General features: G+C 48.0%; 2 protein-coding genes across 8 annotated transcripts in view; one reads left to right on the top strand and one right to left on the bottom strand.

The window, feature by feature from the left end:
* LOC125753583 (basic proline-rich protein-like) overlaps positions 1-12,449 on the top strand; it is a 62,773-nt gene that overhangs the window by 39,930 nt on the left and 10,394 nt on the right. The window lies entirely within an intron of this gene.
* Positions 10,117-12,449, bottom strand: part of DLGAP4 (DLG associated protein 4) — a 195,258-nt gene continuing 192,925 nt past the window's right edge. For all 7 annotated transcript variants that reach the window (XM_025469950.3, XM_025469949.3, XM_025469953.3 and 4 more), the window contains one exon: positions 10,117-11,931. In XM_025469950.3, the coding sequence (XP_025325735.1) occupies positions 11,713-11,931 (219 nt within the window). In that variant the 3' untranslated portion in view covers positions 10,117-11,712. The remainder of the gene's footprint in view (positions 11,932-12,449) is intronic.

Here is a 12,449-nt window from a genome sequence, read left to right as displayed (position 1 = left end):
GAAGTGGTGACAGAGTGAGTGAGTGAGGCAGGTAAGGGAACTTTGCCCAGCTCCTGGTCTGGGAGCAGCCAGTGGTGAGTGTGACTGTGGGGAGGGGGTGGGAAGAAGCATGGAAGATGAGGTCTAAGAAGCAGTGGGGACTCAGCCCCTGGCTCCTTGTAGGCCACCATGAGACATCAGAGTGCTGAGTGGAAGGGTGACGTAATCTGGCCTGTGTTTTAACTGATTCCCTCTGGGTGAGACCAGTGAGGAGCTTTTCAGCAAGATGATGTGTTCGAACTGGTGGGGTTGCAGTGGAGCTGGGGAGAAGGGGTGGAGTTCTGAAAATATTCTGAAGTTGTGTCCAATAGGATTTGCACATGGATTGGAATGTGTGTGAAAGAGAAGAGTCCAGGGTGACTCCAAGAGTTTTGGTCTGAGCAATGTGAGAGAGACAACTGCCACTTGCTAACGGGTCAGCTATGGAAGGAGAGTAGGCTTGAGGAGAACTGTTTTGGACTTATCAATTTTTAAAAACTGTTAACTTTGAAATAATTTCACACTTGCAGGGATCCCTGGGTGGCTTGGCAGTCTAGCGCCTGCCCTCTGCCCAGAGCATGATCCTGGTCTCCTGGGATCAAGTCCCGCATCCGGCTCCCTGCATGGAGCCTGCTTCTCCCTCTGCCTGTGTCTCTGCCTCTCTCTCTCTCTGTATCTGTCATGAATAAATAAATAAAATCTTTTAAAAAAATGTTCACACTTGCAATACGGGTATGGGAACTATACAAAGAGTTCACCCAGACTCTCCAGTTGTTAACATTTGGCTTTATTATATTCTCTTCTGTGTGTGCGTGTATGTGTGTATGTATCCCGCCCCTGCCAGCATCATTTGAGAGTGACTTGCATTCATCATATCCCTTTACTTGGGAATACTTCAGTGAGTATCTCCTAAGAAGGGGATTCTTTTATTTTTTTTTAAAGATTTTAAATTTATTTATTTAAATATTTTTTATTTATTTATTTATGATAGTCACACACAGAGAGAGAGAGAGAGAAGCAGAGACACAGGCAGAGGGAGAAGCAGGCTCCATGCACCGGGAGCCCGACGTGGGATTCGATCCCGGGCCTCCAGGATCGCGCCCTGGGCCAAAGGCAGGCACCGGGATCCCTGGGTGGCGCAGCGGTTTGGCGCCTGCCTTTGGCCCAGGGCGCGATCCTGGAGGCCCGGGATCGAATCCCACGTCGGGCTCCCGGTGCATGGAGCCTGCTTCTCTCTCTGCCCCTCTCTCTCTCTCTCTCTCTCTGTGACTATCATAAATAAATAAAAATTAAAAATATATTTAAAAAAAAAAAAACAAAACAAAACAAAGGCAGGCACCAAACCGCTGCGCCACCCAAGGATCCCTAAATTTATTTATTCATGAGAGACAGAGGCAGGGGAAGAACCAGGCTTCCTGCAAGGAGCCTGGTGCAGGATTCCATCCCAGACCCCAGGAGCATGCCCTGAGCCAAAGGCAGACACTCAACTGCTGAGCCACCCAGGTGTCCCAAGAAGGAGATTCTTTTCCATATCCATTGTATCAAAATCAGAAAAATTTAACATTGATTTAATACTGTTATCTAATTTGTAATCCATATTCAAGTTTGCCAGTGATCCCAATAATGTCCTTATAGAAATTTTTTTTTTCTGGTCCACCAGCCAATCCTGGGTTATCATGTTTCTTTAATCTGTGTGTGTGTGTGTATGTGTATGTGTGTGTGTGTATGGTTAAAAAAAAATTACCATTCTAACTGTTTGAAATATGTAGTTGAGAGGCATTAAGTACATTCTAAGTACATTCACATTGTTGTGTAACCATCACCACCACTCATCTCCAGAATTTTTTCTTCCCCCACAACTGAAATTCTGTACCCATTGACACTAACTCCCTGTTTTCTTCTCTCAGCCACCAGACACGCACTATTCTACTCTGTCTCATGAATTTCACTAGTCTAGGCGCCTCCTGTAGATGAAATCATGAAGTCCTTTTCTGACTGGCTTATTTCTCTTAGCATAATGTCCTCAAGCTTCATCCATCTGGTAGCATCTGTCAGAATTTTCTTCCTTTTTAAGGCTGAATAATATTCCATTGCACAGAGAGACCACATTTTGCTCATCTATTCACCATTTTTTTTTTAATTTTTTTATTTATTTATGATAGTTACAGAGAGAGAGAGAGAGGCAGAGACACAGGCAGAGGGAGAAGCAGGCTCCATGCACCAGGAGCCTGATGTGGGATTCGATCCCGGGTCTCCAGGATCGCGCCCTGGGCCAAAGGCAGGCGCCAAACCGCTGCGCCACCCAGGGATCCCTCATCTATTCACCATTGATGAGCATTGAGTCATTTCTACTTTTTGCCCATTGTGAAGAGTGCTGCTGTGAGCATTGGTGCACATTTGTGTATGTGTGTATGTTTGCACCTTTTAAAAAATATTTTATTTATTTATTCACAGTAGACACACAGAGAGAGAGAGGCAGAGACACAGGCAGAGGGAGAAGCAGGCTCCATGCAGGGAGCCCAACATGGGACTTGATCCTGGGTCTCCAGGATCAGGTCCTGGGCTGAAGGCGGCGCTAAACTGCTGAGCCCCCCCCCCGGGCTGCCCTGTTGAACATCTTTTCATGTGCTTTCTGGACATTCATATATATGTTTTTTTTGGAGAAATGGTTATTTAGATATTTTGCCCATTTATATGGCTTGCAAATATTTTTTCACATCCTGTGAGTTATCTTTTCATTTTCTTGATATTTTCAAAACACAAATATTACTTTGCGAAGTTTATTTTTTCTAGTTTCTCATGCTTTTGGCATTATAATTGAGAAGCCATTGCCTAATCTGAGGTCATGAGGATTTACACCTGTGCTTTATTCTAAGAGTTTTATAGTTTTCGCTCTTATGTTTAGGTCTCTAATCCACTTGGAGTTAATTTTGGATGTGGTGTGAGGTAAGGGTGCAGCTTTCTTCCTCTGCATGTGGCCGTCCAGTTGTTCTAGCACTATGTTAAGACTGGTCTTTCCTTGCTGAAATTCATTGGCACCCTTATTGAAAATCAGTATTCTTAAACATATGTGTTTATTTCTGGATTCTCAGTTCTGTCTCATGGATATAAATGTCTATCCTTCTGCCACCACCAGTCTTGATGACTTTAGTTTTGTAGTTAAGTTTTAGAATCCAGAAGTATTATCAAGTTTTGTTCTTCTTTTTCAAGATTGTTTTGCCTTTTCAGGGACTCTTGCATTTCAATGTGAATTTTAAGATCAGCTTGTCGATTTCTGCAAGGAAAGAAGGTTTTGATAAAGATTGTTGAATTTATATTACCATTACCGTAATGGAGTATTACCATCTTAATATGAATTTTGATCCAGGAACGTGAAATGCCTTTCCTTTTACTTAGAGCTTTTAGAATTTCTCTTAATGATGTTTTATAGTTTTCATTGTACAAGTGCTATACTGTTCTTGTTAAATTTATTCCTAAGTATTTTATTCTTTTTAATGCTATTATAGATGAGATTGTTTCCTTTAATTTATTTTGAGTGTTCATTAGTACTTGAACTGTTTTTACTTACAACACTTTTGATACATAATGGGTTTTTTTCTTTACACCAACCAATTCTCTGGACACCAACTGGTTGTTCTACAATTCTGTTCAGTTCTAAGCCTTACTACCTGGGGTTGGTGTCAGACTCCATGGGTTTAAGGGCTCAGTCCCACAAGATTGCCCTCATATCAGATGCCGATTGCAAATATTGGTTACCCAGGTCACCCACATTTATGTCCAATTTAGCTACAAATGGGTTCCTACACCTTCCCACCAGGTTAAATTGCTGGAACTGCACAGAGAATGGAGGAAAACTTATTATTACCAGTTTACTATAAAGGATAAAACTCAGGAACAACCAAATGGAAGGAGGTGCATTAGGCAAGGTGGGGGTCAAGGAAGCTTCCCTGCTCTCTCCAGGGCTCCCATTGTCCCAGCACAGTGAAGTATTTACCAAAGCTCTCCAACCCAATTTAGGGGTTTTGATGGAGGTTTTATTACGCAGGCATGATGAAATCACTGGCTGTTGATGATCAACTTAATCTCTAGCCCCTCTTCTCTCCTTGGAGGCTGGGGAAGTAAAGCTGAAAGTCCCACATCTCTAATCATGCCCTAATCTCCCTGTCAATTAGACCCCATCTTGAAGCTTCCTAGGGGCCCCCAGTCCCTGTCTTCTTATTAGCATAAAAAGGCCACGCATCATTTCAGAGATTCCAAGGGTTTTAGAAGCGATGAGTCAGGAAACAGGGATAGACACTGAATATCTATTTTTTATCGTATCATAGTGGAAAAATAATTGATTTTTTAAAAAGATTTATTTATTTATTTGAGAGAGAGAGAGAGCACGTGAGCGCACACATACCCATGTGTGTGGGGAGGGGCAGAGGGAGAAAACCCCAAGCAGGCTTTGTATTGAGTGCAAAGCCCAACATAGGGCTCTATCACTACCCATGAGGTGATGACCTAGGCTGAAACCAAGGGTTGGACGCTTAACCAGCTGGACCATGCAGGCACCCTACAATTGATTTTTGTGTATTGGTCTTATTTCCAGGAACATTACTGAACTCATTTTATTAACTAATAGTTTATTTATGGATGCTTTAGGATTTTCTATATGAAAGATCATGTTTTCTGCAAATAGAGATAGTTTAACTTCTTTCTTCCCAGTTTGGATTTCATTCATTCATTCATTTATTCTCTTGCCTAATTGCCCTGCCTGGGCAACATTGCCCTCCCATACAACGTCAAATAGAAGTAGTAAAAGCAGGGATACTTGGCTGGGTCAGTCAGTTAAGTGTCTGACTGTTGATTTTGACTCAGGTCATGATGTCAGGGTTGTGGGATAGAGCCCTGCAATGGGCTCCATGCTCAGTGGGGAACCTGCTAAAGATCCTCTCTCTCCCTCTGCTTCTGCCCCTATCCCAACCCCGCCCTGCTCATTTGCTCTCTTGCACATACACACTCTCTCTCTCAAATCAATCAATCTTAAAAAAGAAAAGGTAGTAGTAAAAGCAAATATCTTTATCTTGTTCCTAATCTTTGTCTTGTTCCTCTGTCATTCACCAGTAAATATGATGTTAGGTGTGGGCTTTTCTTGGATGCTCATTATCAGCTTGAAGAAATTCTATTCCTGGTTGAGTTTTGTTTGTTTGTTTGTTTTTTGTTTTTTATCCTGAAAGTGTGTTGGGTTTTATTAAATGCTTTTTATGCATCTATTGAGATGTTTTTAATCTCTTTTAACAGGAACTGTTCTGTGGCTTTTGTTTTTCACAACACTGACATTTTTGGAGAGTTCAGGCCAGTTCCTTGGTGCTCCCTCATGATTACCTTCAAGTTTTGGATTTTCTTTTTAAGATTTATTTATTTTTAAAGAAGATTTTATTTATTTATTTATTCATGAGAGACACAGAGAGAGAAAGAGGGAGGGAGGGAGAGAGAGAGAGGCAGAGACACAGGCAGAGGGAGAAGCAGGCTCCATGCAGGGAGCCTGATGTGGGACTCAATCCTGGGACTCCAGGATCATACCCTGGGCTGATGGCAGGGACTAAACCACTGAGCCACCCAGGGATCCCCTTAAGATTTATTTATTTATTTGAGAGAGAGTGCACATGCATGTGTATGCACGCATGAGTGGGGGAAGGGGAGATGGAGAGAGAGAATCTCAAGCATACTCCCAGCTGAGTGCAGAGCCTGATGTGGGGCCCCATCTCATGACCCAGAGATCGTGACCTGAGTGGAAATCAAGAGTTGGATACTCAATTATCCAGTTATCCATAACCCCTCAAGTTATGGATTTTTTTTTTAAGATTTTATTTATTTATTCATAGAGACACACAGAGAGAGAGAGGCACAGGCACAGGCAGAGGGAGAAGCAGGCTCCATGCAGGGAGCCTGATGTGGGACTCGATCCAAGGTCCCCAGGATCAAACCCCGGGCTGCAGGCAGTGCTAAACCGCTGCGCCACCAGGGCTGCCCAAGTTATGGATTTTTGACGGGAATATCATAGAAATGATGTTGTGCCCTTCTTAATGTATCTGAACAGGAGAGGTATGATGTTAATTTTTCCCATCACTGGCAATAATAACTTCAGCCATCTTACTAAGGTAGTGTCTGCAGGCTTATCCATCAGGAAGTTACAATTTTTCTTTTATTTTAAAGATTTTATTTATTTGAGAGAGATCAAGAATGAGAGAGAGCACAAGCAGGGAGAGGGACAAAAGGAAAGGGAGAAGCAGATTCCCCGTTGAGCAGGGAGCCCAGGAGGGGCTCAATCTCAGAACCCTGGGATCATGACCTGAGCCGAAGGCAGATGCTTAACCAACTGAGCCACTCACGTGCCCCCATTTTCCCCTTTTGTAATCAGGATGTTTATGAGTAAGCAATTTGTGGGGTGGCTCCTTTGAAACTGAATATTCTGTTCCTCATCAGACTTTCACTCACGACTTATAACACCCACTGGTGATTTGGTTGTTGCTGTGATGGTTGCTAAGTGGTGACTTTCTGGCCCTTCACAGTTCCTTTTACTTTTACTAGTTGGTGGACATGTTAATTTTGAGAGCACCTGTTAGACATCAAAGTAGAGATGTGAGTGGGAAGTGTGGAGTTCAAGGAAATTGGGGTTGCAGATTTGGATGGAGTTATCGATCATCTATGGAAGGTCAAAGGCATTCCTTGTTGGTCACACAGGGTATCATCAGGTTTGGGCTCTGGGGACATGTGCCAGAGATTAAACCCTGATGCTGGCTGGTTCACTAGGGTACCATGGCTCCCTGGACACTGAGACTAGGGCCCCTGTATTATGGGAGCTGGGTTCTGTGGGAGGAAATTACTCTGCTCCATTCAAAGCCCTTACCACTTAACCTGGCATTCAAGGCCCTACTTGAGCAGCAGTAACCTTACACTTTGCCCCTATGCTTGCTGTGGCTTTCTCTGCCACAGCTTGGAGAACTCCTGCTTAGCTTTCAAAGCCTAGCTCAAATATTGTCTTCTCTCTGCAGTTCTTACTCCTCCTTCCCCCACCAAACTCACTCATTCAGGAAATAATCCTTTTTTTTTTTTAGATTTTATTTTTAAGTAATCTCTATGCCTAATGTGGGGCTTGAACTTACCACCCTGAGATCGAGAGTAACATGCCTGAGCCAGCCAGGAAATAATAGTTTTGAAGCTCTCTTCTGTGCTAGGCACGGAGGCTGGTGAAAAAACTCGATTCCTGCCCTCTGGGAGCCCACTGTCTCCTGGTGGGGACAGATATTCCCATATAATCGCCCATCATCACATCAGTGACAGCAGCAAAGAAAAACAAGTGAGGTGGCTCTCACACTCCAAGCTAGAGCAGGGAGTTTTGCACCAACCTGGTCTGGCCCAGTACTTTGGGAGGGTTTCCCTGGGAACTGCCAGCTGGCCTGAGGGCTGAGGAAGGAGGACTTATCAGCTGCATTAGTTGGGAGCCATGGCTCCCTGTGCAAAGGCCTGAGGTGAGGCTGGAGGGCAGAGCCCAGAATGGGATCCCATTGAAGGTGTGTAGCTGGGCAGGGGGCTGGGGCCTCGCAAGCCAAGGGCAAGAGGTTGCGTTTTCTCCTGCTGGCTCTGGGCAGGCCACAAAGGCCTTTGAGCAGAGGGTGACTTCTGGAGCAGGTGGAAGCAGGACTTTTGTAAATTCCCTCTGGCTGCTATGGGAGGGACAGTGGGGGCCACACTGATTTTTCAGATCAGCAAGATTCCCAAGCACAGGAGACACAACTTCATTCTCCAGTGGTGGTGGTAGGAACTTCTCAGTTGGGCTGCGGATCCTCGGCAGCCTTACCTGTGCTGGCATTCACGTTGTTCCTGGCTGGCAGGCCACTGGTGGCCATAGCTTTGTCCTGCTGTCCTGGCTCTAAGGCCTCTGAGCCCAGTGCTGCTCCCAGTTGCAGCCTGGCCTTCTCTCTCTGCTCTTAGGCCATGGGGCGAGGGATGCACAAATTTGGGAACTCATGCCTTGGAGGAACAGGGGTCCAGAAGGGCCTCCTCCTGCTCTAGGATGTGCAGCCTTGAGGGTGGTTCGCAGGGACCCAGAGTTGGCGCAGTGGCTTGGGCTCCCTCTGCTCTTCCCCAGCACCCTGCAACCTGCATCTCTCCCTCCTGACCCTTGCTGTTCCCCCAAGGACTGGGCTTTGGAAATGCAGCTTCTCTGGGAAGCTGCTGTTAGTCTTTTCCTATACTGACAAATACCTGCTTGATAGAAGTACAGGGAATGGGAAATTATCTTACTCATATTTTGGTTCGTACTGCTTAATTGGAATCTAGTTCTGAGAAACATAAATCCAGATCATGCAATAATCTACAAGATGGTTGGGTACTTACAAGATGTAATCCAATTCTGCGAGACTAAAGAGACATACTGAAAGCAGCGAATGATTCTTAAGTGGATCCTGGGTGGGTACAAAGGAAGAGCCAGAGAGGACATTTTTGGTGGGCACTGGGCACTCACCTGGGTACGGGGAGGTGCTTGTGGACCACTCCTAGTTTAAATTAGAGGGTGACATTGGTATTGTGGTCATGCAGGAATGTCCTTATTCTCAAGAGTTGCCTGGTGTGTTTGCGGGGGAGAAGTATGGTGTATGCAGCTAGCTTTCAGATGCCTCTGGGGGAGGTAGAGAATGTTTTTATGTGCCTGTGAGGGTTGATGCCAATATGGGAAAATGTTGATGGTTGGTGATTCTGGGTAAAGGATGTGGTGTTCATCATACTCTTCTCTCAACTGGTGGGGGGTTCCTTCACTGTGGTGTCAGTAAGGCTGGTCATGGAGGCCCAGATTCTGCACATCAGATGCTTCTCTCCCTCTGTGCTCTGCTGCAGAGAGGGCCAGAGCCCTACCAGAGACCCTCATCAAGGCCCCTCCCCTGCCATAGCAGGAACACTCAGGCCTTGGGGGGTAAGGGTCCTCTCTCTTTCCCTGAGGTGCATCAGGAGTAGAGTTGGGCTGCAGGCTGGCTCGTGGCCCTCAAGTCCAGCCTGGCTACCTCCAGCATTCACTAACCTCTGTCTGGCTCGGTGCCCAAGGCAACTTGAAACCTCTTCATTTTCTCTTCTGGTCCTGCCCCCTCCCCCGCCCCCCCAGCCAGGTCTGAGGTAGAGGTAGGTCCAGAAAGGCACCAGCCCCAGGAGGTCAGAGCTGCCTGTGGTCAGCGGGTGCTCAGCCGCCATTAACACGATCCAGAGGGGAGGTTCAGGCTGCTCTGAGCGCAAGTCTGCCCGTAGAAGAACAAAGTCCTGGGAAGGCACTTCTGTGCATCCCCTTAGCCTGAGGTCACTGCATCTTAGCGGGGTGGGGCCAAGGGAGGAGACCAGGTGTCTGAAGCTCAGCTTGGCTCAAGAACTTACTGAAAGGTCTGTTCGTACCACTGGGCGTTGGTGCTGAACGTCCTTATGCCTAGAACGCACTTTCCCCAGGCTCGCCGTCCCCCAAAGCAGGTTAGTACCCACTGTGCTTCTGGGTTCAATCAGAGTGCTCTTGCCAGACTGCGTGTGACGGTGCTGTCAGTTTCCTGCAAACTCCTTGCGTTGCATCTTCTGCTACCTGTAGTAGTACACTTGAACTCACATAGGCCTAGTTTTGCGTGTCTCTCCTCCACCTGAGTTCTGTGAACAACTGCCAGGCTCTGGCCTGGTGGAGCAGGTGCTCAGGGAGTGTGCTGAGTGCAAGTAAGTGTCACGGGGAGGCAGCTGCAGGGAGAATGGAGCACCTGGAGCGGTGCAGGCAGAGCCTGGGTCTGGGCCAGGGCAGCGCAGCTTGACTTCCATACAATTATGAATTAAATGTCTGTTTCTCATGGGAGGCAGGTTAAGGTGGCTGTTACACATTTTTCAGGTCAGGGAGCTGGGGTCTGTGGGAGGAAATGTCCCTGCCCAGGGGTCACAAGCTGGGTTGTGCCAGAGCTGGAATTAGTTTATATGCAAGTCAGCCTGTCTCCAAAGAGCTGCCACCTGGAAGGGGGTCAGGCTCAGTCTCCCCAGGTGTCCACTCCACCCACCTCACAGCCTGGCCCATCCCACTGTAAGAACACCATGAGCCCTTGGTACGCGTTACCTCATTTATTCTCACAACATGCCTGTGAGGTAGGGAGGGGCAGGGACTGTCCCCGTTTTACAGAGGAGGAAGTTGAGGCACACAGAGGTCGAGTGACTTGCCCAAGGTCACAGACGGCGGCCAAGCTGGAATGGGGCCCCAGAGCAGGCCCTCTGTTCACCCGGGGCCCCTGCAGCAAGTGGCAGACACGAGGACGTCTCCAGTGCCATCGTTGTCTCCACGGCAGAGAGCTACCCTCGTGTACTGGGCTTGCTGTGGGCTGGGCCTCCCCCTCCCCCCACTCGTCCCCCACCCTGCAGGCCCGGGCCACTGCAGCTCAGGTCTCATGCCACCCCGGGAGTGAGGGTGGGGGCCGGGGGAGAGAAGGATGATTGGGGTAAAAAAAAAACACCCCAAAAAAACCAACAGAACAGAAAACTCAGAGGCGGGGCAGATGGGCCCACAGCAAGGGGCAGGTGGGAGACCAAAAAAAGGCCGCTTACACACAAGGTATATATTTTTACACACACTTGTACACACACCTAGATATAGTACATGTAAAAATATATGCTATTCACACACCCGCCTCCTGCCAGGTGCCCCGAGAGCCAGCGGCGGCGCTGGGGGGCATGGGTGAGCAGATGGGCGTTTGTTAAATATACACTCTAAGGTCTATGTGCATATGTACACATCCGTACAGACACAGCTGCCTGCCCCTTGGGTGCTGTACACAGGTTTGGCCAGGGACAGATGACCCCTGGAAAGTGGGGTCCCTCTCTTGAGTGTCCCCTGCAAGTCACTCTGAGTTGAACATTTTACTGAAGGAAAAGGGGGCTGGAGAGAAGAAAGAGGCGTGAGTCTGGAGTGTGGTCACTGTGGCTTTTATCTCATTGTCCTCCCCCCGCCAAGACTTGCCCCTCCTCCCTTCTGGGAGAGGCCAGCCCCCCCACCCTGGCCCACCCAGCCCGAGGCCGCAGCTTCTGCTGCGGTGGGGGGTGGAGGGGCCTGTGCGAGCACTTGGGGCAGGGCTGTGTGTCCAGCGCTCTGTCCTCGGGGCTGGTGGTCACACGCGGGGCTGAGGGCCGGCAAGCCGGCCGCTGGATGGTGGCCCCTGTGTGAGCTCTGAGGGGAAAAAAGAACGTAAGAATGAAAACTGCAAGGTCAGAGCAGGGTAGCGGGAGGAGGAGGAAGGACATGGCAGGGGCCCAAGGCTGTCCTCGGACGGTCCTCGTCTTGTAAACAAGCTAGTGCGAGTTCTCGTCAGATAGAACAAGTAAAAAGACCGCAGTCTGGAGGCTGGGCCGGGAGTTGCTGAGGTCCGTCTACCTAGTCCACCACGGCCAGCGAGAGGGGGGCAACAAAGTTTTATCGTTTTGTGTTTTTGTTGACTTTTTTTTTTTTGTATGAAGTCTTCATAACCTAAAGCTGGGAGGGACCCAAAAAAGCCAAATTGTGAGCCCTTGGATGCATCAATTGGAAAGTTGGCTCAGGGTCTCTGGACAGAATAACCATCCTAAAGGTTGAGAAAATGGTGTTCCGTTCACATTTAGTTTGTGTGGTTGTTTTTTTTTAATGACTTAAAATTGTTTGCTTCCCGCTTCCTGGTCTCAGAGTCGGGTCTGGGCCTCGGGGACATAAATCTCGATGCTGTCCGCACTCTCTGTGGCTGAGTTCTGCCGCACGGAAGCCGCCCGCTTGGCCGCCAGGAGTCTCTTGCGGGCCTCCTGACGCTGCTTGTCCCCGGCATCAGAGGCCTTGTCACGGCTCACTGCCGGCTTGGATTTAGCTGGCTTCTTTGGGACCGGAGGGGGTGGTTTCTTCTCTTCCTTTAGTGAGACAGTGAGGAGGGAAGAAAAATAAAATCAAGGTGCACCTTTTGTGTGGCGCTACCACCCGCTGTGTGCTGGCAGCCAGAGCCTCCACCCCAGCCTCCCCACGTCGGGCACAAGCAACACACATTTGGAATCAAAAAGCCACAAGAAGCAATGATAGTGGGAATAGCACAAGGCATAGGAGCAAAAAGCAAGCTTAGAATCTAAGAATGTTCTAGCAGGAAGGGATGGACAGAACACCTGTTCCCACCCCTGCATTGAACCACTGGGAGCCTGAGTCACATGGCTTGAGCTGGGATTTAATAAGTTCAGGGCTTTGGACTCCCAGGCCACATTTCACATGCTGTTCTAGGGGATCAGAACTCACAAGGGCATTGTTCAGTAACCAATAACCCCAGGGACCACTGGGTGCCATGGTTTTACATAAGGGATCCTGCACCTCATGTTAGAGGCTGGCCCTAGGAGGACTGTTTTTCTGCCCCCAAAGTCCCAACAGCCACATCTGTACAAGT

Source organism: Canis lupus, chromosome 24, assembly GCF_003254725.2.
Source record: "Canis lupus dingo isolate Sandy chromosome 24, ASM325472v2, whole genome shotgun sequence".
Classification (NCBI taxonomy): domain Eukaryota; kingdom Metazoa; phylum Chordata; class Mammalia; order Carnivora; family Canidae; genus Canis; species Canis lupus.
The sequence above is the reverse complement of the archived record's forward strand: the minus strand, read 5'-3'. Positions and strand labels throughout refer to the sequence as shown.